The following is a 27,869-nucleotide window of genomic DNA, read 5'->3' as shown; positions in this document are numbered from 1 at the left end:
AGAAATAAAACTGAATTGAAACTGCAAGGCAAATCAATTTCAGATGTGATGACCTTGACAAGCTTACACTTCCACCTCTAGTTAGAAGCAGCTTCTCCATTTCCACAGGCCTTAAAGTTAAGCCCAATGTTGTTGTTGTTGTAGTTGTTGTTTTCATTTGCCACTTGATGGGGGGTTATGAAAGACAAACTGTGAGAGAGAGGAAGTTGAGGTGTCAATGCTCTGCCTCCTAAAGTTTGTCTCACAGTCTTAAGGTCATGACATACCCATGTGTGTGTAAGGGAGTGTCGAGGCTGAGATTGTTAAGCGTAATGACCGTTAATGTGTTTACGAGTGGACAGGTGCGTCACGCTAGGGACCAGTAGCAGTACAGACACACTTAGATGATATCAGTGGCAATGAGTGGTTTTTTATTTATGCTGTGGAACAGCAAACTGTGCTAAAGCTAAATGTCTTTACTGTGCTCTTTAACTGCAAACTGAAACTTTAACACCTCACTTGTAACACATCAGTGCTAAATACCTGTTCAGTTGGTGCTATGCGTACGATTAAGATATATCGTTTTAAGTCAAAATACGGACTGTAAAGTTGTCTGTCATTTTTATTCATCTAAAGGCTCTTAGCTGAGGAAGTCCTTTTTAAGGCGGTCTGCATTATACCATGATTGTGTAATTGTGGGAAGCATGAGTAGCTTTGTGGTCTCCATTGTGATACGCAGTGCTTTACACTGACACCAAGATACAGGACCTCAGGCTTATGAAGAGGTCAACAGTCCATGTGACGTCTCGTGGAAAACTGACTTCTTGCGGTGTGAAATTATTCCTAGCAGTATTAAAGCCTACATGTTAATTTCTACTTATTCCATTTCACCTCATGTGTCACGCAGTAGTGTGCGGGTCATATTTTTGTCCCATTATACACCGTTATACTATATAACACCCTCTGGTTCCCATCCGGTATATTGTTTAAGATATGTCATACCTGACCATACCCACGCTTATTTCACTCCTTCTCAATCACGTACACTCACATGTTCACTCACATGCATACGCCGATGGTTTAGGTCACGTATGAAGGATGTGATCAGACCAGGAGACCAGTAAAGATAAATGAACCTTCTGCTCAGTTTCTGAATCATTTCAACCAAACAGCGTACTAGTGCACACCATGGATGCTGAGTTGGGAGTCGGGTTGTTGGTCGTGGCTGTAGGATGTTACATCTTATGCTCTCTGTATCTGCTGCGTAACCCACTTATTCTCCACAAGAAGAAACGTTTAGCCTTTTACAGCAGACACATTTCTCACAGAGGCGGTGAGTGCTCCGGTTATTCTGATTTGTCTCTGCTTTTTTGCACATTATGAAGTTAATGAACGACTTTATTCTTTTAGATAGTGTTTGTTTTTTTGGTGATATTTGCTTGTTTGGATACTAATAGTGTTGATCATTTAATACGATCTTAATTAGATGCATTTTCAATCATTTTACTCAGGTGGGGGTGAGAGGATAGAAAACACTATCGAGGCTTTTACACAGTAAGTACGGCAGATCTCTCTCATAGATTCCAAATCAGATCTCAATTCGATTCAGTATATAGACTGAATGTGCTAGACTATGCATTGCCAAAGACAGGGCACGCATACAAGATTAAATGAAATTGTCACGAATAATAAATAAAATATTGAATGTGGGTCAGCCACAACAACGACAAATACAAATATATTTAGTATTAATTTTCCTAATCATATTATCATTCCATTATATTTGATTATTAGTGATTAGAATAGACATTTTTATTAAGAACATTTGTTAAACGTACATGTAATGTACAATTATATAGTTTATATTTAGGCAATGCCATTTTCAGATTATTAAACAATGTAACATTTGTATTGTGACAATAACAATTGTATTGTTATTGTATTGTAACATTGTATTGTAATGTTAAACATAGAACCTTCTGTATCAGACCACCCAATGTTTAGGTGAGCAAAAGTATAGGAACAGATAAGTCTTGAAGTAAATGAAAGTACATAACACTTAATATTTGGTTGCATATCCCTTGCTTGTAATAACTTGCATCAAGCCCGTGACTCACTGACGTCGCCAAAGTGTTGGTTTCTTCTTATGTGTTGCTTTCCCAGGCTTGTACTGCAGCCTTTTTCAGTTGTTGTTTGTTTCAGGGTGGTTTCTCCCTTCAGTCTCCTCTTCAGGAGGTGACATGCTGCTCAATTGGGTTAAGGTCTCGTGATTGACTTGGCCAGTCTAAAACCTTTCAGTTTTTCCCCCTGATGTATTCCTTAGTGCGCGATGTGTTTGGGATCGTTGTCTTGCTGCATGGTGAAGTTCCTGCTGATTAATTTGGATGCATTTCTCTATAAAGTGGCAGACAAAATGTTTTTGAATTATTCTGAATTCATTCTGCTGCTACCATCACGAGTTACATCTTCAATAAAGATTAGTGAGAATGTTCCAGAAGCAGCCATGCAAGCGCAAGCCACGACACTACCTCCACCATGATTTACAGACGAGCTTGTATGTTTTGGATCATGAGCAGATCCTTTCTTTCTCCACACTTCGGCGTTTCACTTTGGTAGACGTTAACCTTGGTTCCAGAACTTTTGTAGCTCATCTCTGTATTTCTTTGTGAATTCCAATCTCACTTTCTGATTCTTACTGCTGATGAGTAGTTTGCATCTTGTGATACAGTGGATTGTGATACCTTCACCCCTGGGCTGTGGAAGTTGTTGGTGATGTTTTGGGGTTTTTATTCACAGTTCTCACAATGTTTCTGACATCAGCTGTTGTTGTTTTCCTTGGCCAGCCCATTCGGTGTCTGTTGCTCAGTACACCAGTGGTTTCCTTCATTTTCAGGACATTCCAAATTAGACCAAGAGTAGAGGTTCAGAGCTATTTTTGTTTAAACAATCAATCTAACAGGACACAGCTGGGTAACAAGAAACAACCTGCCAGGACCAAAAATCTGACCACAAATTCCGTATCAGACAGAATTAAAATATATAGCAACAGCAGGAAGTAGAAGCATGCAAAAATCCGTCTAAACAAATCAGATTACAGGTGAGATTTAAATAAAACAATGGAGTCCAACTGACAGAAGTGATTTCCGGAGACTGGACGGAGTGCAGAAAGTCTTAGTAGTAAAGATGTGAAGGTGGAACAGTCAGTAGTCCAGCAGAGGAGGAGCGCAGGGTGCAGGACGGAGAGCAGATAGGCACGAGGACACTATAATAATAGAAATAATAATTAGCCCTCTTCCTCCTCCTCAGTGCAGTGGATGTGGGAACTGAGATGTTCGAACTGGACTGTCATTTAACTCGAGATGGTTATGTTGTGGTGTGCCATGACAAATACCTTGAAAGACAGACAGGATCTGATGTGGACATCTCTTTGGTCAAATTTCAGGTGAGCATTACAGAAATTCTTCTTGGTCTCTTTACTAAACATATTTTAATTAAGTGCAGTTTCATTATAATGTTTTATTATTTATTATTTAGGACTTGCCACTCTATAGAGAGAAGCTTGAGGTCACATTCAGTGTTGGTAAGTAGGTTCAGATTCCAATGCAATAAAATGTTAGAACTCTCCAAGAGAAAGACTCAGTGAGCCTAAATAAAAACACGAACACCTTAAAATCTCCATCAGGGCATTTCGGTACGGGACAGGACCGGAGAATCGCCCTGCTGGAGGATGTCTTCAAGAAATTCCCCCACATGCCAATCAACATCGAGGTTAAACAAAACAATGATCTGCTCATACAAAAGGTGTTTACAATTGTGCTTGACTGATCACCAGTAGAGGAAAGCAATCTCGGTCATTTTAGCCATAATAACAGAGCTGTGTTATTTAGGTCTCCGCCCTGGTGAAAAAGTACGACAGGGACAACATCACAGTCTGGGCCTCTGATGACTCTCACATCATGGCAAAATGCAGGAAACAGGTATATCACCGCATTACATACGGTATGAGGCTGTGATTACATGTGAAATGACAACGTCTTGTGACACAAATTTATCTTTCGTGTCACTATTTATTTATTAACAGTTCAATCAAAACACAGTGCAACTAAAATATCAATAAATCACTCAGTGGTCCGAAGTATGAAAGACAGTTGTTCATTATTAAATGGCAAAGTGAGTACTATTTTCAGGCCTTAGAAAGGATTTGGCATTCTATGCACTGACTTGTGAAATTGCATGCCCAGAATCCCTACATGCCATACAGCTTCACCATGAGACGAGGAATCCTTCTTCTAGCGCTCTACTACACTGGCCTTCTTCCCTTCTGTCCTCTGGGAGAAAGTCTACTGCAGTTCTACCTGCCCAGAGTAATAAACAGGTCAGTAGCATTTTCTGTCAAAAAAAAAAATCTAAGAAAACTACAGTAGATTGGGGTTTTCTGGAATCTCTGGGCGATTCAGGGTTTGTTTGTTTGTTTGGTTTTTTTTGGAAGGGGGACTCTACATATAACTTGCTAAAATTGCATAAGTTGTCTTAAATAGTAAGTTGTTGGGTCACCACACTGGCATTGGCACAGACTCTACAAGTCTGAAAGATGAAAACTGTTCTTCAGTTCTTCCCTTGATTGGTGTTTTGATGATGGTGATAAGGGAGTGCCTATCTCCCGTAGGTGTTCAATTGGATTGAGATGAAGTGACTACGTAGGGCATAGCATATGATTTACATCAGGAGTGTAAAACTGCCTCATGTATGATGAATCGAATATAAAGGGGAAAAACTCTATAGCTTTTTTTTTTTCTTTTTTTAAGTACTTGTCAGCTTCTGGCATATATTGTCAACCAGATACAGTAAGTTTATCCACTAATCTATCAAGTAGTGGTCTGTTTTTAGCTTTATATTACCACCTCGTGGGACTCTGTGACAGACACAGGACACAATAATGATGTTCTATAGCTAAATTAAAACAAGCCCCTTGACAATCTTAACATCCTAACAGACATACGACACAATAAAGACATACTCTATTGCTAAAGTAATGATCTTTCCTGTCACTAAAGTAAACCAAGCTCCAATTTAACTTATAACACCGTACGACTGAAACGTGACACAATAATCACTTTTTCTATAGCTAAAGTAAAGAAAGCCCCTTGATAGTCTTAACACTCTAAGGCAGACATATGATGCAATAATGACATTTACTTTAGTTCAATCAAAGCAAGCCCTCTTTTTAACAGTTTTACACTCTAAGACAGACACATCACATTAATGACACGTTCCATAGCTAAATAAATACGGTTTGGTTTTGTTTAAAAAAAAACAAAACCCAAACATAATCATAATGTTCTATGACACAATATTGACGTGGTCTGTAGTAAAAGTAAAGCAAGCCCCCTAGTTTAAAAGCCTAAACAGCCATGAATAATGATATTTTCTATAGCAGGGGTGCAAGACATATGGCTTGACTGTTGGTATGGACTGGCCTGTGGTATGAAGAGATAAAAAAGGAAGGGGAAGCTCTTTATTGCTCCTTATTTATGTACTAACTCACATTTTCTGGCTTTTATTGATGCCCAGATGCAGTTTTTCAGTGCTGTTTCCCAGTCTCACTAGGGCATCCAGGCTAATGTACAAATATAGGCTTGCGCTGTGCAATTTAATGGAAATATCTTAGTTAAATAAACATAATAAACCTGATCAAATTGACAAAGCACGTATTATAAACGACCGGTGATTAGATCTGTTGGTGCAGCCAATAGATTTATTCTGAGATTTTAACCAATGAATTACTTTGCCAGTCCAGATTTACATACGGATTTTCATCCTCGTCAAACCATTCAGTAAGCCCTCATGCCCTGTAGATGGGGGTGGGGGGTGGAGTCATACCGGAATAGACCACACCCATCAGGATGGAAATGTTTCATCAGTGAATCAAATGGATAAGGTGGAGCCAAACTATGTTAGTAAAATACCTCAGCATATCAGAGCCACCAGTTTTAACTTTTTGACCTGTCTGTATATTTATCAATTGCCTTCTGTTGTGATGTTAATCATGCTGCTACACTATATGCCCAAAAGTTTGTGGACACCTGACCGTCACACCCATATGTGGTTCTTCCCCAAACTGTTGCCACGAAGTATAGAATGTCTGTGTACGCTGTAGCGTTACAATTTCCCTTCGCTGGAACTAAGAAGCTCAAACCTGTTTCAGCATGACAATGCCCCTGCGCATAAAGCAAGCTCCATGAAGACGCAGTTAGCTCAATTTTGTGTGGAAGAACTCGAGTGTCCTGCACAGAGCCCTGACCTCAACCCCCCTGAACACCTTTGGGAACACAGACTGCACTGCAGGCCTCCTCACCCAACAACATCTGACCTCATTAATGCTCTTGCAGCAGAATGAGCACCAATCTCTACAACCACGCTCCAAAATATAATGGAACACCTTCCCAGAAGAGTGGAGGTTTTTATAATAGCAAAAGGGTACTAAATCTGAAATGGGATGTTCAAAAAAACATACGAGTGCGATGGTCATATAATGTTGAGCTAACATGCCAACTGTATTCTGTACTCTTCCAGGGGTTATATTCCAGAGGAGTCTTATCTTAAGAAAAGATTTATGGTCTCTCTCATTGAAAAGTAAGTCATAAATTCTATTCTGGTTAGTCTGTGTAGAATTTCTGGTCATGCTCTCTTTGTGCCTGTGTGGGTTTCCTCTGGGTTCTCCAGTTTCCTCCCCCAGTAGATTGGCTATTCTAAATTGCCTTAATGCATGCGTGCGTGTGTGTGATGCTCTGCGATGGGCTGGCGTCCCATCCGAGGTCTAGTCTCGCTTCACGCCCAGTGTTCCTGGGACGGAAACCTTGACACTAACCAGCTTACTGGAGATGAATTAATACATTCAAGGGTTTATTGGTTGTTATTTATTTATTTTTGTCTTCTCCAGGCTGACTATGAGAAAGTCTTTGTTTGAGCACTTGGTGAAGCGAGGCATGCAGGTGTGTTTGTCAGTTTCTTCCCTCTGTAATCAGGATTATGTAATCATACAGCCAAGATACTCTCTGTAAACTGTGTCTCTTTCTTCCTCAGGTGCAGTTGTTTGTGTGTAACACAGAGAAGGACATGGCTGCGGCTTTCGCATTCGGCGCTACAGGAGTGATGTCCGATTATCCCACCATGCTATCCGACTACCTAAAGAAACATCCTGCTATTTAAGTTTAAGTACTGCAAAGATGTGACGATGACAAAAAAAAAGCGAGAACATTCCAGTGTAATCACGTTTATTCCTTTTAAATCATTTTGAAATTCAGGATGTTAAATCAGAAAAGGTGCAATGATTTGGTACTTCAGCAGAGTAATTTCTGAAGATAATGACATCACATAACCTGCAGCGGGTCTTTGTCTTTTTGCGAGATAATTATGGTAACAGATTCTGGTAGATGTGCAGATAACCGCTCCTTAAACACACTGAGGAAACCCCTCTCGCTGTTACTGTGCTCACTCAGAATCACACTTGTGCCTTTAGAAACAGCATCCAGCACTTCGTGATGGGACATCTCACCTGAAGAAAATAAAACGCACATCATTCTTAGCTCTTAATGCAGGCGTTCACAAACTAGAAGGTCACGACCCCATGTGGAGAAACGTAATTTACAAACACGGTCATGATTGTCTTCTTTTTTGTAATTAATATTAACTAACTCGAACTGTGAAGATATCATTTGTGTGCTACTGATTGCGCTCGAGTCTGTTTCACTATCCTGATTTGCAGCATTAGTGTAGGAGTTCAGCAATATTATTCCGTCCGTTTACTCCTGCTAGTTCCGACACAACATCAAGTCAAGACTGAAGTCGAGAAAACGAACATGAAAATATGCCGAAACATTGGTCGAGGCAAAATAAAATAAAAAAGCCCATTTGGGGTTGTTCCAAAAAGTTTATATGAATCCTACGATCATTATGGAAAACCAAATTACACATCGTTATGAGGACTTTTAGACTCCTGCAGTTAATCTGAAGTCTTTAACGAGATAAAATTAAAATAACTCCTAAAATTCCAAAAAGCAAGGATATTTTACAGACATTTCACAACTTTTTGCATTCGGATCGATTTTTGCTTTTACAACAAACTAACATAAGAAAACCCAATCCCATCTCCAACCCTAATTATAAAATCACTACTGAAATCTATCGATTTGGGTGCAGACCGGTCAAGCCATGAATTCAGTTCTCAAAACTAAGTCCTCTAGAACATCATTCTGTTTTTAAACAAGGATTCGACACTTTTTTGCCATTCATTTTGTCTAACATGGGGGGAAAAAAAAGAGGCTTAGATAAGCAGAAGCATTTAACTTCTCTTAAATGAATGTTTTTTGAGTTATTTTACAGAATATATGTTATCTACACGATAGTATAATATCTTGGGACAAAAATACAAAAAGAAGTTCAACGTGCAGATAAAATCTGCTTAAAAGTCTCAACACGCACAAATCGATCACGCTCCGAGAGGGAATTTGCTTGTGATTTGTTTCTTCGCTTACTCCAAGAGAGAAGAAACAAATTGCACAGGGATTTCGCCTGCAGCCTTTCTCAATTCCCATTTTAAAGTCTTGCTCCCTTCCCTCAAGACCGAGACTTTTGAACGCAGTTATCAACTTGGAGAGTCCTATAATAATTTCATCCTTGCTGTTTTGATCATCATCAAGTCCGTACTTAAAACAAAGTCAAATCTATCATTTCGTTGAGACTCGTTGAGATGGAAGACTCATTTTACGTGGTTACAGTAAATAGTGTAAAACATTTTTTTGCTTACCTCGCTGTACTATTTCTAGCAATATTGATCACAAAGCCATAGCCATTGTTTTTTTAAATTAATTTATTTATTTCCAAACGTAAATATTAAACGGATTCCTGTTTCTGATTATTTTGTCCGCATAAACATTTTGTATTTCTCATTTTAAATCGCATAAATAAAGGCCGGGTAACAGAACCAAGTTGTGTGTGTGTGTATGTACAGTATGTATCTGAAGGTATACCAGTGATGTAGAGGTCTGCTTTCACGCCCTGCAGGACTGAAGCTCCTGAGCCAGCACACACAGCTACGCTCTTCACCGCAGAATCTTGGGAAATATTGGCAACAAAACACACAGGCTTCAATAACGACTGTGAACTGAAAACAATAGTAAACAAACACGCCCAGTCTCTCTAGGCAATAACGGCTGCTACGCGCTCTAAACCTTGTGCTATAGTCTGAATGCTTTCTTTTTACTTTCGGTTGTTACTATTTGTCATTTCCAATAAGTTCCTGCTCATGCTTAATCCACCTGTAATAAAATAAAATAAAATAAGAATGCCACAGGGTCAAGCCAAATGTATTAAAGCTTAGAATTTCACGGTCAGTATTCTTACCAAAAAAAAAAAAAAAAAAAAAAAAAAAGTGCTGTGTCAGATCTGAGCGAGAATAGCGAAAACAGGCCACATCACATCGCCAATAAACGCAAGACGAAGGCGTCGGGGATTTCCACTTTGCTAAAAGGGTAAAGAATCCTAAAACACTGTAATATGAGGCAGAGACTGACAGGTACACCAAATAAGACAACATGAAGTGAAGAGCTTAAGAAAGCTCTTTAATGACAGAATTCCTACTAAAAGAGCAATTTCGTTCAAGAACAGGTTGAAGCTTTGCCTGGAAAAAATCACAAATGTAGAATATTTGGATATTATATAAATAAAAAAATGAGATCAATAATGGTTTGTAATCATTACCTAATGTTTTCTGATTTCCCAGCGCCAGTCTAAGGTAAGGCAGACCGAGATGTTTCTTCATTCTCTGCAGTGCCACTGCTATGGATATCGGCTCATCCAATACAACATGCCGCCCCTGACCACAGCCTAGTAACGGGGGCTACAGATAAACACAGTAACAGGACGGCTTCTCGTTAAACTGGTAACCTGATAATATGTACATTAGCAATACAATTTGAAATGTCTAACTTTTGGAAGGCGATGCTACTTTTGTTTGTTCTTACTTTACTTACTTCCATTAGAATTAAAGGCAGTAAATAATCAAAAATGTCAAGTCAAATGTCAACTGAATGTATGCTAAAAGAAAAATGCTTTTAAAATACTTTCTAAATATGTTGTAAATACACTCACAAATTTATGCACGTGATTAAAACAGAATAAAAAGCTCAATGTATACTTGCTGAGCACACTTTGTTGTACAATTGTAAAAAAAAAAAACAACAAAACTGTATTGTAGTTTAGTTTAAAGAAAATACATTACCGTAAAATATACTTTAATTTAATATTTAGCCAAGTATAACAACTTAAAATTCTCTTTTCAATGCATTCAAAAGAAACAAAAAATTCTAATTACTTGAACGTACTACATTAAAGCGCAATTTAATTACAATACTAAAGTATTTTTTTTAAATTTAGGTTTGATATTTCAATACATTTGTAACTGCCCTAAGGCTGTTGGGAAAAAGGAAAAAGGACAGTCTAAGGAGTGGTTTGAGAACAACTGGTTTTACATAAACCAACATACTGACCTCAAGCATATACGCTCCTCCGAGTTGACAGACATTTGCATGCATGTATCAGTCTGTCGTCCATTTGCTTTGCACTGTTATGTTACTTTTGTGAATGTCTTTGTAAAGCATCACAGGACTTTAGAATAACACTCTGTAAATTACATATTCATTGCCTTGGAGAGACTGTACAGAGAGATCTTAGAGAGACCTCGTATTTGTCTAGGACTGGCCACGAATATTACCATGAAACCCCATATGCACTTTCCGCCTACTGACACCAAATTTAGTGCGCATGTACAGTACATGACTCTGAAGTAGGCTACCAATTTTGATGCACGTATCTCAGTAGGAGGAGCTATAACCTTCAATTAAATTGTTTTGGGATCAATGGGTTTGCCATGGATAACTCCATTAGTTGAAAACATAGCCAGCATTGGCCAATCAGCTTTGAGCATGCAACGGGTCTATCCACTAGTGTTCTATGTAATATGACATGAATTGGCCACTAGGGATGCTATGTGCAAAGGAGTGCTCAGGTTGCTGCTTGAGCTTACATTTATTATTATCGCAATCAAAACCTTTTGTGTCTTATCTCTCTGACCAAAAATCAGATTTATCTATTTTGACAGGTTTGGTCTAGAATGTCTCACCAGTAACCACAAGTGTTCTGAGACTAAACCACAGAAAACCATATCATTTAAAATATCAAGATGGACAGCAGCACCTATCACAGTATATACAGTGCCCTCCATTAATATTAGCACCCAAGGCTGTGAAATTTTTTATTGTTTAACCTTTTGATCCTTTGTTAAAAAAAAAAAAATCACAATTCAACAATTGCAAACAAAACACAGGTTTATAAATAAAAAAATCGTCTTAAATATAGGTGTGCAACAATTATTGGCACCCTTTTGGTCAATACTTTGTGCTACCTCCCTTTGCCAAGATAACAGCTCTGAGTCTTCTCCTATAACGCCTGATGAGGTTGGAGAATACATGGTGAGGGATCGGAGAGCGTTCCTCCATACAGAATCTCTCCAGATCATTCAGATTTCGAGGTTCATGCTGGTGGACTCTCATCTTCAGTTCACTCCACAGGTTTTCTATGGGGTTCAGGTCAGGGGACTGGGATGGTCATGGCAGGACCTTGATTTTGTGGTCAGTAAACCATTTTTGTGTTGATTTAGATGTTTTGGATCATTGTCCTGCTGGAAGATCCAACCACCGCCCATTTGAAGCTTTCTGGCAGAGGCAGTCAGGTTTTCATTTAATATCTGTTGATATTTGATAGAGTCCATGATGCCATGTATCCTAACAAAATGTCCAGGTCCTCTGGCAGAAAAACAGCGCAAAACATTAAAGATCCACCTCCATATTTAACCGTCAGACCATAAAACCCGATCCCATTTGAAGTTCCAGTAGTGTCTGCAAACTTTTTGGATGAGAGTAGAGGCTTTTTTCTTAAAACCCTTCCAAACAGCTTGTGGTGATGTAGGTGACTTCGGATTGTAGTTTTGGAGACTTTCTGACCCCAAGACACAACTAACTTCTGCAATTCTCCATCTGTGATCCTTGGAGATTTTTTATTGGTTTCACTCGAACCGTCCTCTTCACAGTGCGTTGAGACGATATAGACACACGTCCAATTCCAGGTCAATTCATAACATTTCCAGTTGACTGGAACTTCTTAATTATTGCCCCAATGGTGGAAATGGGCATTTTCAATGCTTGTGCTATTTTCTCATAGCCACTTCCCATTATGAAGGAGCAAGGAACTTTTCCCTGTGCTACCTCATATTTATATCCCTGTGAAACAGGAAGTCATGGTTGAACAATTTCCTGTTCCTAGTCACCCAGGTGTACTATTTATTTATTTTTTTAAAATATCAATGGGAATATACTTTAAATATATTTATCTCATATGAATTCATAGGGGTGCCAATATTAGTGGAGGGCACTGTAGTATAATATAAATAGAAAATACACACAGTATATGAGGTGTAAAGACAGCTCTTTTTACCTGCTGGACCTGTATGATGTTGAGAGACTGTCTGGCTGTGGTGTTTCCTAATATAGCCTGAACAGTAGGGGTCAGTTCTGAGCTGGGACAGTTCAGGATTACTTGCTGTGCCTCTTCTTCAGTCCTGAAAACATGCATGAACAAATATATTACTGAACTAGACTCTTTCTAAATACTAGCAGTCTTAAATTTTGGCCTGTCATCACAGCAGCTTCTACTCCTCTGGGAAGGCTTTCCACTAGATTTTGAAGCGTTGCAGTGGTGATTTTTGTGAAGTGAGGAGGCCTGGTGCACACTTGGCATTCCAATTCATCCCAAAGGTGTTCAGTGGGGTTGAGGTCAGGGCTCTGTTAGGGTCACTAAAGTTCTTCCACATGTAAAGACATTCAAATCAGAGCTCACTTTGTGCTCAGGCACACGTTTGGGCCTCTTAGTTCCAGTGAAGGAAAATCTTAATGCTCCAGCATACAAAGACATTCTATACAATTGTGTGATTACAACTTTGTGGCAAGTTTGGGGAAGAACCACATATGGGTGTGTTGGTCAGGTGTCCACAAACATTTGGCCATATAATTTATGTTTCTGTCTAAACACCGCTCCTTTACCAAGGCTTGTCATGTAAAAGCACCCATAGTGACTGAGATTAAATATGTTGTTACTGTACCTGCAATCTTTTACTAGAGAACATGAAAATGTGTCTTATACTCATGTCTGTTTTGCAAGTGCTTGAAACTAACTGGAATTTGTATCAGACATGCGACTATGACTTTAAATGATTTGACTGTTTAGAGATACTAGATGGTAGTGATGTTCGCACGTCATGTCCATATCAAAACTGCATAAATACCATCCCGCCCTCTAAAACAAGCACTGATGCAAATCACAGCCAATATTAACAACGCATATCTGAATACTCACATACCTAAGTATGCTGTACTGAAAGGTTTCACTTTTTTCTGTCTTTCTCATGTCCTTCAAGATATTATCAAGCCCTTCTTCATTTCTGACTGTGAACTCCAATCTGTGCTTTTGGTGGGCGCTACAGAGAGCCTGGCTTAGCACTGACACTTGTCCATTACCTGTAGAAAATAAATACATTTTGTAATTAGAAAAAAAAGTACAATAGAAAACAACAAAGCAACCTGACAGTAGATTTGAATCAAAACAACCAACCTACGCCTTCTATCAACCAATCATTAAGGCCGCCTTTCACACTATCCCAGGATGTATGCGGTGAGAAGACAGCGATCCCGCTTTCTATAGCTCTGATGGCTAGTTGCTGTTTCCAGTCCTTCTGAACAAGTCGTTTGAAAGGCCGGAAAAGAGGTGGGTGGTATGAAACGATCAGATCGCACGTCATCGCTTCGGCCTCATCCATAACGTCAACAGTCAGATCGTTGGTGAGGAGGATAGTCTTGATTGGATGCTGTTTGCTCGGTTCCACTAAGAGACCAACATTATCCCAAGATTCAGCCAATGAGAGCGGAGCAAGCTGCTCAAGAACGTCCAGAACTGTCTTTAAATCCATGGAACAAGGAGGACGAGAGAAAGAACGAGAAGAAAGAAGAAAAGGACGAGTGCAGAATTGATGACAAATGGAACAATGCAGTATGGAATGAAGACAGGGCGGAGGATAGTGGTGTTTTCTTTCGAGAGCGGTGTTCGAAATGAGATTAAACCGAGACAGGCTGCAGCTCAACCTGAATAATCTTCTCGAGAGGTTCATAGACCTGGTAAACGTGGATGAAGTCAGCTCTGTGAAAGAATAAGAAACAATCATGAAATTATATGGGGAAATATCTAGTCACATCTTTTAAGTCAGAATTTCTTAATTTTGGATCTCTGTATTAGGAAGAAAGCAAGAGGAAACATAATACAATAGTCTTACAACACAATGGAGTTATTTCTTTCCATTTCTATGCTATTATATAAAACTTACTACGAAATGATCACTGTGTTTATATTTTTGTAAAACTATCCAACAGCTGCAGGACTGACCAATAAGTTTTCAATATAAATGGCTGAATGTCATGTGGCGTCCTAGTGGACAATCCAGTGCACTATGTATCGTGTAGAAGCTGTTAACATGAACCCTACGTAGTGCATATAGATAGGGAGTAATAAGCGATTTGAGATTGAGCCCTTGCTTAGGTAGCTCGCGAGCTAACCCTGTCTCACTTCCATTAGCGAGCCTTACATCATTCTTACAAAACGCTAGTGTTGAGCAGACTGTTCGCACACAAAATGTCGCACACCAGTATTACAGATAAAAATCTATTTGTTTATAGCCAGTGGAATGCAATTTAAAACTAAACTGGCTTAAAACATCGCTATCACAACACCAACTTACCAGCAATGACACTGCTAATACTTCCGGTGGGCGGGACTTTTAAACAACGAGGCCTCTGATTGGACGGATACACATTTTGTTAACAGTCACAAAAGCTACTCAAATAAGTCAAATACAGTTAACATATTTCACTGATTAAAACAAATTAAACGTGTTATTATTTATGTTTACCTATTCCCAGTGGTAGTATTACATATAGTATCAGAGAAAGCTTATTACTACTATTAAATACATTGGCTTTGAAAAGCAGCTCCATTTCTCCATGTGGTTTTTGAGGACCTACCCAGGTCCAGTCTGACCCAAGTTTACCTTTTGTTTTAACCCCCTTATACAATAACATCTGTCACAGTAAACCCTAACGAAATGTACGACACAATATTTCAGCATTAATGTATAGAATATACTCACATTATACATTTTGTTTGTTAGAAATAAAAGAAAATTAGCATATTTTATAGGTATGTACTCTTTTTTCCTTAGGGGTGGAGGGTGGGGTGTATTGATGGTCCCACGGGTGACTCTGGATACTATAAATAATTGAGAGTGATACTGTGACACTAAACCAGCTGTGCTGCTGAATTACACTGGGTCATGTGAGAGGCAAGAGCAGATTAATTCGGATTAATGAGATAGAGGACAAGAGCGCAGGAACATCCTGGATATATCACAATATCTTCTTATAGTGGATCGTTGCCAATTCTTCTCTATCTAATCACATATATGACCTCTTATAAATTACCCTGTTGCTGTCTTTTGACAGATGTGCACGGTGTATGACAGATGTTAGAGAGACACCCATGACAGTCCCATATGGATAATTTATGTTGTAAGCCTCTGATAGCCAGCTGGCTATATTGTAAGGGATTTAATACTAAAATTGTATTTCTATATTCAGACCTCAGGCATAACTCCAGACCCAGATAGCAAGGTGACATTGATTCAGTGTTGAAATTCCATCTGAGTCATCATTTTGCTTTGGGTTGAATATTCAATGCTAAATAATATTGACTCAATGTTGATAATTCATTGCTTTTCATTGTTGAAAAGACAAGCGTCAATCCATCAATCCACAACACAAATCATTTGCGTGCAATTTAGTGAGCATATCCATGCTCCTCAGCGAATCCTGTTAATTTTGTGACCTCGTGACCCTTCCCTCTACAGTAGTTTTTGTCCATCTTGCTCTATTTTTCTTCATTGAAATAACATTATTTCAGTGTGCAAACCTGATGAAAAATCAATGTTAAATTTCAACATTTCAACACTGATTCAGTGATAGCTTTGTTGATGCATTAACACTGATTCAATGTTTATTCAGTGTTGGTTTGCTATCTGGAGACTTAATGTGTTAGTTACAATTAGCACTCTTCATGCAACAATATATTAGCAGGATACTAGACAGCAACAAATCGGCGATATACTAGAACAAAACATTATTTGCATCTTCAATCCGCAATTTCTATCCCTGATTTTTTGGGGACTTGTTTTTAAAGGTGGTGTTTGAAAGATACTATTGAAAAACACTGCCTTGGACGCTTCTACTACCAGAAAAACAAAACTGCCAAGGTGTGAACTTAATTTGCATTATCTGAAGAGTGCACCAAGAAAATCCCCATGTAAACACAGATGTAACTTTTGGACCTAAGTCGCCATCTGTGAATACAGCCCTGAATAAAGTCTGAAAAAAGTTACTGTAATGTATTCTATGTCTACTTGCCAAATGTAAATGATAAACGTATTTTAAATCCATTAAAGCTATTTAAGCAATATTGCATGAGCAATATCTGCTGAATATCTGCAATACTGAAAACTGCCAATATTGATCAAGTTAGTGAAACAGAACTAACTGCTGTATAAAAGAATTATATTATACTCATAGAGACATACTTGTCATATTCCTGTTTCATTCATTCCTCTTCAGTAACCCTTTCATCCTAGTCAGGGTCATTCCTCAACTCTCTGAGCCACATCTTAAAAGAGTCTCTGATTTTTAGTGATGTGGAATCATAACCAGTGATTCATATTCGGTACAGATGCAGGTTTCTGGGAATTAAATAATGTCTTAGATGAACTGTGAGAGTGGGAAAGGAAAGCATTGCTTCACAGAAGACACACTGTGCTCAGTGGCTGTGCTGGTGAATGATGCCTGGTCATGACATAGACAAGGGTGGATTAATCTGGATTAATGAGTTTGAGAGAGAACAGAAATGCCCTGGATTGGGGACATGAGACCCAAATCAAGTGCAGATGCTATCACCAGTATTATCTCTTTCTCAGACACATATTTGCCTTTGTTTACTGGTCTAATTTCCAATAACATTCTCTTCCAAACCTTGATAGATTGATCGACCCTGACTGATTTTCAATACATTACAAATGTTTTGCAGTATCTCTCGGCACTGATGGTTGCCTTTACTTTTTTGAGTGTGTACATCTGTCTGGTCACATATTTTAACTAGCCAAATGTTTGAATGTATGACTGTATAAAGCATGGATTTGAAATAAACACCAAGATGGGTAAACTTCAACGACTGCACAGCATTTTAACGGTGAATCGTTTAGAGAACTGTACTTACCTGATCTGCGGTCATCTGATAACCGTGCTTGGATGATGTACTACAAATAGCAGAAAATAACATTCACTACTAGAGCCTATGTGATTAGAACATTACAGCTTGGAGAAATTTCAGTTCATCATTGTGCAGTTTTGTATCAGATATGTCTTGGTCTTGGTAGTATTTCAGTACATGCTCTCAATACAACTTCATTCAGCTAGACAGCCAGAGGACAGCCAGATCCAGGGCAGTTTGGGATTTTGGTACTCAGTAATCATGTTTTCCCGCCCTGTTGTTTTCGAGCAAGTTCTGTCTGTTTGAGATTTTTGTACTGCGTGTGCTTAATTCTTCCTTGTTAAGATGACAGCAGCACTATTCATGGAATTATTATATAACTATATATTCCTCCATGAATTGTGCTTGACTTCTGTGTATATTGTATTAATAGGAAATTTGCATTGATAATCTTAATCCCCCCCCCCATTATGATGTATACAGAGCACAATGAAATTCCTATGCTCCAGTAATATTTTCTTATAGCCTCCATAAAGCGCATAAACTGTTTCAAAGATAATTAAATGATTGCTTGTGCAAATATATATATATATATATATATATATATATATATATATATATATATATATATATATATATACATATAAAAAGCCAACAATTTCCGTGACTGTATGTAACTGTGGCTCTATGAACCCTGGATAACAGTGAAGGAGCCCTGAAATATCTGTATCTGAATTTGTTGGAAAATCTCACATGTACACAAGGAACTATCACAGATTACATACTGCCCCTGGAACTATCTAAAATACAGTAAATATATGTAACTAGCATTACCTATCTGGTTGAAGTTAGCAAACCTGATTCCTTCGGCTGGGTTTGTGCTTTGATGCATACTCAAAACATAGTGTAATACACATTTAAAGCATACCAATATAAAGCTTAACCTTTTTTTTTTAAAGCAATGCATTTATTAATAAATGTTGTCCAAGATACAGTATTTCATCATCATACAGTATAATGTATAACATTTGAGCCTCATATACACAAATTTTATCATTGCATAATGTGATTTATATCTATCTTTAAGACTTTTGCATAGTTGAAAGTGTGTATCTAGTCATATATGTAGCTATGCATATACATATCAGTGACAAATTAAAAAAAATATATATATATTAATACAAAGATCAAAACGATTCCAGACAGGTGCAGGGCAAGATTTTGGATCAAGCTGACAAGAGGAAAAGTGTAGGTGACTTTGGGTTCATTAATTTGTTACGGATGGCGGGACTGTCATGCACACAATCTGCAAAATAGGAATATCATTGCAATGCCTTCGTCTGTGACACATCAAGGTAAACTACATTTAAACTACAATTCCAATGATTCCCAGCCAGCCCACAAACTACACACCCTAACATTTCCCCATTCCCCATCCCTGTGACATGTCCCTATGATAGTTTTGCTTCTGAACTTCCAGCTCAGTTTATGTCAGCTTGCTCACTGCTTGACTATTTGCCTGTTTCTGTTTGAACTTTTGCTTGTCACTTCAGAATTATTTGCTTGAATTAAAGGAAACCTCTGTACCTGTGTTCTACCATCTGAAGTTCATGACAATGAACTAACTGTGAGGAAACATCTGGATTTAGTTCTATGAGAAGGACAGCAGTAAATAGGATTGGAAATTTTGGTTGAGGGTGTACATTCAGTGACAGTGATGCTTGTAAATTAGTGTGATATGTAAGGGAAACCAGAAGAAAAACCCATTTGATGCAGGTTTACTATGAATGTCAGTGCAGGACATGATCACACTGTCAGCACAGACAGTCTGTCAACAGCTATATGTCATATTTTTCCATCAGTGTCGGTATACACGGATGCACAGATCATTCTTTACTAAGTAAAAGTGCAATAGCTCATTTAAATAAAAAATCCGATACAACTTTAACGCCTCCGATCTTTCATTCACGTTAAAGTAGAATAATATAAACCTTCAAATTTAATGAAAGTACAAGAAAGATAGAAAAGAAAAATATGTCTAGCTCAAACCACATACTGGTTTTAATTACGTATGGTAAAGTCGTGCCTCTTTCACCAAGTAACCAAGGAAAAAGGAAATATTTATTTCTAATCTCTCAAATGTTAGCTAGCATGATGATAATTCTTATGATAAAAGCTAGCTGAATAGTAATAGCTAGCCTTCATAATATAATCTGCCCTGATAAATACGACGTGTATGACATAGTAACAGATAGATTACAAGGATGGGTATCAGGTTTCATTGTCACTGTTAAATCCGTTAAAGTAAATGTGTTACAAATTTCCATAATCAACTCCTTATACATGATTATACAAAATCCTGTCCGTGATTATCAAGAAATGTAGTGAGGAGAAAGTCGAAAAATTGCTAGGTGAAAGAAAGTAAAGTACAGACAGTTAAAAACCACTTGAAGTGCAGTAACAAAGTAATTGTACGCCATCACTTCCTGCCGCACCTTTCTCAGCAGCTTGACATCATTTTCACAAACTCTGCAAAAAAATCAAAAGCAAAAATTATTTTTGCTCCATCCACAGTGATCTGGAAATTAATATATATATATATATATATATATATATATATATATATATATATATATATATATATATATATATATATATATATGTTTCAATTATATTTCCCTTGAGGGAGATTATTACAGCGGCTGTCATTCGTTCACACCTTCAAAGTCTACAGTTCCATCACCGTTGTCATCGATCTCTCTGACCACTGCATCAATCTCCTTGTGACTCATGTTTTCCCCCAACAGCTTATTCATAGCTAACTTCAGCTCTTCTGTTGTGATCTCTCCATCACCGTCCATGTCAAACTGCAGAAGAATAACAAGAAAAACTTAAATAATAGAATAAATAATCCTAATTATAGCAAATTCTATTAGAATTGGACCTCATTCACTGTATTTATGCGTGCTTAGTGAGCTTATGCGTGTACAGACTTAAGTACTATTGAGAGAGTTGCATGTGGGGGGTAGTTTGAGTAAAACAGGACTTTTTTCCTGTGCAATATCAACTAGGGGCACAAGGCAGGGGACACCCTGGACAGGGTGCCAACCCATTGCACCATCACACATATTCACACACTCATTTAAAAATGCTAATCAGTCTTTGGACTGGAGAGGAAACCAGAGAACCCAGAGGAAACTCCTGAAGCACGTGGAGAACATGCAAACTCTACACTTACAAGGCAGACGTGGGAATCAAACCCTCGACCCTGGAGGTGTGAGGCAAACATGCTAACTGTGCCCCTCAAGGATGGATTAATGTGATTACTACGACTGTTCATTCAGTAATATACTGACAATATATAGACTCATGTTCAATGTTTATTTCAACGCATTCGACCCCTGTTTTCTGGGCTTTAAGGCATGTGCTTTTATTTAAACGTGGTGGTCTAGATCCATTTGAAAACCCCTACCTCTACTCAAGAGTAATCTGGCAAGCTCGGCGGTATGAACTACAAACAGGTGAGCTTCATAACCTGAGCGCCACACTCAGAAAGTTAACTTAAGCAGGTGCTGAACCCGTTTCTGATTACCCCTAACTTTCCCTGTATAAATATTAATGGAAGAATTGAACATCCCAACTCAGTCCAGTATAAGGTCATATTTGACATACTTAACATTTACACACACACACAAATATTTGCAGGTTCTCTACTGACCTGTTTGAAGGCATCCCTCAGCTCTTTCATGCCAATCATTCCAGCTGTTTCAGCCAGGAGTTTTGGTGCCATCAGTTCCACAAAGTCTTCAAAATCCACCTGTCCTCCCACTGCAGGGCATAAAATGATATTGCTGTTTAAATTTGTTAAAATGTAATACAATTGTATTTGAATCAAAAACACTATGTAAAGGCTTATTCACTAGGATTGTCACAGGTACCACAAGGGGATTTAGTAGACAAAAATGCACGGCAAAAAATTATATTAATAAGTAGAATTATCTTAAATCTAGTCAGATTCATCTCATTTTTATATTTATGTGATTACTATAATATTATTAAGCCCATTACTAGACATGTAAAAAAAAATCAAGCTTGAAATTGCTTTATTCTATTAGAAGACAATGATATTTATGCTTTTTTTATTTATTAAGAACAAATTAATATTTTTGCCAAAAGAACAAGCGCATTTCAAGATTATAATTTGCCAAAAATGTCTGGAAATCATAATCTTATATTTGCTTTATCATAATCCATATATTCCAGATATTTTCATTCGATATGTTGGATGTTTCTTTGCAACAGAATTTACGGTTCATATTGATATTCTGGCCCAGTTCAATCAGCTCCATCTCCGTAGGCATGTAACCCATCGTTCTCATCAGGTTGCCGAGATCTTTACAGCTGATCAGTCCATCCTTATCCTTATCAAACTCTTCAAACGCCTCACGCAGCTCTGCAGCGAGACACAAGCACACAAATACAACAGGAAGAGAAATAATGTTGAACGTACTGGAGATCTTAGCGCTCATATACTTCATATCCACTGTTTACTACAATCCATTTGACTAAAATAATAAGAAAAATGAAATACGTCTATTTTCCATCTAAGGGCTGTTGAACTTACCTGACAGACAAGTAAGTTCAACAACCAGAAAAACCCCATATTCCTTATTAACTTTTACAAGAATATCATTTTGAAATAAAATCCAGTGTAAAGCTGTAACTCTCCTGATATAAGCAGCAGTCAGCTTGCGGTTAAGCATGCTAAAAGAAAAAGAAAACCCTAGCTGAACCTTATTTCCCATGATTATTATTCAATCATTTAAGATCAGTTCAATCTGATCTTTGCTTACTCATGGTCTCATGAAGTTTTTGGGTTTCTATCCTTGAGTATGTTCTTGTCAAGGTGTTTTGTCTTGTGTTTTTCTCTCATGTTTTCCTTAACTGACCTTGGGTATGTTGCATGTACGTACATCTGAGTACAAAATCCAACTTATGTTTAGATTAAGATTGAGACTACGAAACGCTCTAGTGCCCCAGGGTGTCTCTGCGTGCATAACAAACCACCTCTTAGACTCTACCCTGGCTCTCGGTCTCCTGATTCTCCAAACATCTTACTTCTGACGAAGCTGAAGCATTTTAATCATCCAGATTTACGTCAATGTCTTTTACATGAACTGCAAGAACACAACGCTAGATCTCATAACTGAAATTTTGGCCAGTGACTTGTTGACTTTTCTTCAAAGGCACAAACACAAATTCAGAAGATGATACCAATCATATTCAGTACTGTGAAAAAGTCTTGCAAAGAAATGCTACAAAGCGAAGATTCCTTCAATATTAATAATAAAAAATTCTACATATAAGAATGCTATAAATAGTGTTAAACAGTAATAACCTAAACAAAGTCAATATTTGGTGTGACAACACTTTGCTAAAAAATAAATAAATAAATAAATAAATAAATAATTGGAAGTGTCAGGTACAATTTGTGCAGTTTTGTAAGAAAATGAGCCGGTAGGTTTCACTGAGCATTTAGGAGAATCTGCCACAGTTCTTCTCGAGGCTTTAACTGTCGCACTTATTTCTTTCTTTTTTTTTTGCAACAAAACCCAGCAGCCTTCATTATGTATTTTTGTCTGAAAAGTGGTCTATTACTGTATGTAAAATCTTACTTTCTTTACTGACGCACAAACATTTTTTTGTTGGGAAATTAATGGTTGGAAAAGTAAAATGTTTTGTACTGATTTAAATGCAGAAATCATAAAATAAACATCTGTACCAAAATTTACTAAAAAAAAAAAAAAAAAAAAAAAAAAAGGGGGGTGCGTAAGACTTTTGCACAGTACTGTACTTGTTCATTTCCCAAACTCTGCTAGCTCACCATTTATTATTGCTTTACATTAGCTAGAACTTTTTAGCCAAGTCAATTAAATTTCTGGGTGACTAAAACGGAGGTCTAGGCAGAATAATCAGATATGTGTGTATATATAAATATATATAAAAATGCAAATTTAACACTTGAAAAGCTTTAAATCCTCATGGTGGTCTGATACACTAAATGTAAATAATTATGGAGCAGTAAACAATAAAGTAACCCTTTTAATTCTTTCATAGAAAGTTCAAATCAATGTGCTCTTTATGACAGAAATGACAAGATTCGGTGGTTATTTGGTAGTACATACGTAGACGTCAAATCACGTTTCATTTCTCTATTTCATCTCGTACCACGTTCAATATGTTAGTGCTATTTACCTTCGATTTCATCATCTGCCAGTTCTCTCTCCTGAAAAATAAAATAAACATCAGTCACATTATCTTACAGGAACTATAATTGTGCATTTGATCATTTTCTGGTTATGTAGTATGTGATATATTAAAGCAATAAGCCCCAGAAGGCTGTAGTTTACGGAGCAGCATTACTACATATACCTGGTTTCATAAAATAAAACCCACAGCAACAACAACAACAACAACAAAAAATGCAATAATTTATGGATAATAAATAATTATTCTTCCACCAAGCATGTAGTTCTTCAGCAATATTTAGCAGAATGGTTGCCGAGCAGGACAGACGCAGCAACACGCTGTAATTATAAACACTTTAAACTCGTATACTACACTCCAGTAGGTAAAAGCTGACATTTTGAAACTGTTTATTTGGCGCAGTAATACTGATGTTATGAGGTTGAAGGTGTGTGTTTATAGAGTCATTTACAACCGCTTCGAACGCGGCTCTGCCAATCAGCATCAAGGATTGGAACTATCCATTTCATAAATGTATATATCACATACTATATAACTCCACACTCCTGCACTGTTCCTACACATCAGTGTGATGCTTACAGTTTCAAAACTACAGACTGGATCGATCTTATGATTGTCGTACGTATGTATTTTGGTAGTCATAAATCGGATAAACAGATAAGAATATCCCGGACCATTAACCCATCTAATATTTTCAGTTGGGATGTGGAATGTTTAAGGATGTGAAATTACTTACAATTTTCCCTCCGCGTATGAAGATGCACGCAGTCATTGCTTTGAGAACTTCTGCCTCTGTGGCACTGCAAGAAGTAGAGCAAATAATATTATGTGCAAAATTGAGGCCAATAAGTGTTCAGATTCGGGCACTATAAAAAATGGAGTACAATTTTTGAGCACTGTATCTGTCATAAAATGACGTTTTTTCAATTTTTCCCATTTTGATTCCTTTTACTATTAATATCATGTGAGTTACAGTGTAATACCTGGATCACATCTATTTTAAATCTTAATTACTTAATGCATTAAAATAGAGTTTATCCGTCTCACCTAAATTTTCTCTTTCTTGTTGAGAAAGTCCAGTGTATATAAAACTCCACTCTGTGTTCTCCTCTGAACTGTCCGTCCTTGTCGTTCTCCTGTCTCTCTGGTCTCTGCTTTGCCGAGAGTGTCTGGGCAGTCTCTACAATGGGAGTTTCTGGCAAATAGGAGAGCAGCAGGAGGAGGGGACATGATGACCTGATCTACAATCGGATTAGTGCAGCGCGGCAAAAATAAAAAAAACAAACAACAACAAACAAAAAAACCCCACCATGTCATGACCTGTTAACACGTAGTACATATATGACATGTAAATGTGATGTAGTTCATATTTTAGTTACATTTTAGTTTTATTACACATATATCCAGGATGCATGGTGGCTTAGTGGTTAGCACGTTCGCCTCGCACCGTGGCCCTGTGTGTGTGGAGTTTGCATGTTCTCCCCGTGCTGCGGGGGTTTCCTCTGGGTACTCCGGTTTCCTCCCCCAGTCCAAAGACATGCATGGTAGGCTGATTGGCGTGTCTAAATTGTCTGTAGTGTATGAATGGGTGTGTGAGTGTGTATGTGAGTGTGCCCTGCGATGGATTGGCACCCTGTCCAGGGTATACCCCGCCTTGTGCCCGATGCTCCCTGGGATAGGCTCCAGGTTCCCCGTGACCCTGAAAGGGATAAGTGCTATAGAAGATGGATGGATGGATGGATGGATACATATATGCATACACAAATCTGTGCAGGTACAAAAAAAAAAGTCCATGAGCTATTTGTATCTTCACAAGATTTTTATTTATCTATTTATTTGTTACGTGGTGTATATTTATATACCGAGAAGAACAAATATACTTACGATTACAGCTGCCAGATATGAAATATTTTTGCACAAAAATGTTGCGATAAGAAAATGAGGCCAAAAACAAGGCTTCTGTTTGAACAAGGCACTAACTGAGGAAGATGTCATGGGTTCATGGGATGACTTTTAATTCTTCCTAGAAAAGACATGAAGGAGGTAAAATGTGCAAATCAGTGAAGTCAAGTCAAGTTTTAACTGTCATTCTTCGATATAGCATGTATACATTGGAATTGAATGTGGTTTCTCCAGGACCATAGTGAAACACATACCGTAATAGTACGCAAGACTATGCAAAACAGTGTGAGATGAGTGCAGGACAATAAATACACAGGAGAGTATATACACGGAACATGGGCTGTGAACTGTAAACTATTGGTAGGGTAGCAGCAATACTTTGAGTGTTCCATAAAGTGTCTGATGCAGCTTTGAAAAGCACGGCGCGCGGTGGTATTTAGTCATACTGGGTTAGGTGTTTGACTAGCACAGGTGGGCATTAGGAGTACAGCAGGGTGTTAAGCAATCTGCTGGTTGTGACACGGACCCTTATGGTTATGGCATAACCAGGGGCACATGCCATAACCCTGTAACATCTATTAGATAGTAGAAGGGTGAAAAGTCGAAGGGATGGGTGAGAGGGGTCGTCTGTAATACTACTGGCTTTGCAGATGCTTTGCAGATGAGGTGTTGATGTTGGGTAGAGAGACCCTAATGAACTGTTTTCAGTACTTGTAAATGTACAGTATGTGTATCTATCTATCTATCTATCTATCTATCTATATATATATATATAGATACATACACAGTATGTACACAGTATATATCTATACAGTTGTGCTCATGAACTTACATACACCTTGAAGAATCTGCAAAAAGTATATAAAAAAAAAAAAAAGGATCATAAAAATCCCATGTTGTTTTTTATTTATTCCTGCCCTGAATAAGTTATTTCACATAACAGCTGTTTACATCTAGTCCACAAGACAATAATAACTGAATTTACACAAATGAACCAGTTCAAAAGTTTACACACGCTTGATTCTTAATCCTGTGTGTTGTTACGTAGACGATCAACTTCTGTGTTTATGTTTCGTGATACTTGAGTCCATTGTTTGTCCTGGGCAGTTAAACTGCCCACTTTTCTTTAGAAAATTCCTCCAGGTCCTGCACATTCTGTGCTTTTCCAGCATCTTCTGCATATTTGACCCCTTTCCGACAGCGTCTATATGATGATGAGATCCATCTTTTCACACTGAGGACAACTGAAGGACTCGTACACGACTATTACAAAAGGTGCGAACATTCACTGATGCTCAAGAAAGCAAAACGATGCATTAAGAGCCAGGGGGTTGTAAACTTTTGAATAGGAGGATCTTTGTAAATCGTTAATATTTTGTTTAAAGCTTCTTTTTTTTTTTTCATTTAGTACTGCCCTTCTGAAGCTACATACGATATGTGATATTTTTGGCTCTACATGTTTACAAAGAGTTTATTATAATTATAATTAAAAGTTTATTGTTATTAGCTTTCCTCTAAACCAACATCTCTGAAGATACTGACACCTAAATTCGTGGTAAATTAGTGGTAAGTAGGTGACTGGGTCGTTCCGCTGGACAACAAGGAAGTCTGGCATGGGCAAGGCAAATGGGCTGTTGTGAGACTGACGTGCCTTCCCCTTTACAAGTTCTTCAGGAGACATCTAACCATTTCAAGAAGGTCCTGATTGGAATCTGCAGAGTGGGGCGCTGCATTTTGGGTAGGGCTACATGTGTCACGCTGCCCAGAACTGGTCTCATTGGTTAGTGGCAATGTAATGACGTTGACGCCTAATCCTAACCCCTAACTCTTATGGACGGAGCGACACATGTAGGCTCGCCAAAAGTGCAGCCCTACCCCGTTCTGCAGGCTGCAGCCAGGCCTACTTGACCATTTCCAGCTGAAGAGAGCACTAAGGCGTGGTCTTTGCTCATGAAAGATCATTGGCCGTGATTCGTCTAGGCTTAAGAACCTGTGGTCAATTGTCACATCTATAGTGTTTGTGGAAGAAACTCTTCTGCTTTTGATCAAAAAACCATTCTGGCAGCAGTGGAATTGGAACCCAAGGCTCCAAAGAGACTGGACCACTCGGCCAGGCTACCCGGAGGTACAGCTTACGATAGGCCTGCCAGGCTGTGAAAGTGAGATCGTCTTGAGATCCTCTTGCAGAAAGCCATAATGTCTGCACCATGCACGTTTCCTTTTACCGAACTCGTTAAACAAGGTGTTTTCAA

The 27,869-nt window shown here is 38.1% G+C and overlaps 3 protein-coding genes across 4 annotated transcripts; 1 reads left to right on the top strand and 2 right to left on the bottom strand.

The window, feature by feature from the left end:
* Positions 1-565: 565 nt before the first annotated feature.
* On the top strand, positions 566-8,285 carry gdpd3b (glycerophosphodiester phosphodiesterase domain containing 3b). Its single transcript, XM_017483010.3, has 10 exons — positions 566-1,312; positions 1,491-1,533; positions 3,286-3,421; positions 3,514-3,559; positions 3,662-3,780; positions 3,867-3,956; positions 4,221-4,354; positions 6,553-6,612; positions 6,920-6,971; positions 7,063-8,285. The coding sequence occupies exons 1-10, from the start codon at positions 1,168-1,170 to the stop codon at positions 7,186-7,188; spliced, it is 951 nt and encodes a 316-aa protein (XP_017338499.1). The 5' UTR covers positions 566-1,167; the 3' UTR covers positions 7,189-8,285.
* On the bottom strand, positions 7,237-14,941 carry nif3l1 (NIF3 NGG1 interacting factor 3-like 1 (S. cerevisiae)). Of its 2 annotated transcripts, none has more exons than XM_017483003.3 (7): positions 14,879-14,941; positions 13,702-14,283; positions 13,451-13,607; positions 12,529-12,652; positions 9,739-9,877; positions 9,009-9,092; positions 7,237-7,534 (listed from the first exon to the last, which is right to left on the bottom strand). In XM_017483003.3, the coding sequence occupies exons 2-7, from the start codon at positions 14,252-14,254 to the stop codon at positions 7,350-7,352; spliced, it is 1,242 nt and encodes a 413-aa protein (XP_017338492.1). In that variant the 5' UTR covers positions 14,255-14,283; positions 14,879-14,941; the 3' UTR covers positions 7,237-7,349. The 2 variants fall into 2 exon arrangements, with proteins under 2 accessions (XP_017338492.1, XP_017338493.1); XM_017483004.3 differs by lacking the exon at positions 14,879-14,941 and adding an exon at positions 14,468-14,853.
* A 3,506-nt stretch (positions 14,942-18,447) lies between these two features.
* Positions 18,448-24,487, bottom strand: cabp5a (calcium binding protein 5a). The gene is made up of 6 exons (XM_017483013.3): positions 24,452-24,487; positions 23,704-23,734; positions 21,758-21,901; positions 21,167-21,276; positions 20,168-20,315; positions 18,448-19,977 (listed from the first exon to the last, which is right to left on the bottom strand). The coding sequence occupies exons 1-6, from the start codon at positions 24,485-24,487 to the stop codon at positions 19,949-19,951; spliced, it is 498 nt and encodes a 165-aa protein (XP_017338502.2). The 3' UTR covers positions 18,448-19,948.
* Positions 24,488-27,869: the final 3,382 nt, after the last annotated feature.

This window comes from Ictalurus punctatus, chromosome 13, assembly GCF_001660625.3.
Source record: "Ictalurus punctatus breed USDA103 chromosome 13, Coco_2.0, whole genome shotgun sequence".
In the NCBI taxonomy this organism is placed as follows: domain Eukaryota; kingdom Metazoa; phylum Chordata; class Actinopteri; order Siluriformes; family Ictaluridae; genus Ictalurus; species Ictalurus punctatus.
This window is presented reverse-complemented; position numbering and strand designations above follow the sequence as displayed.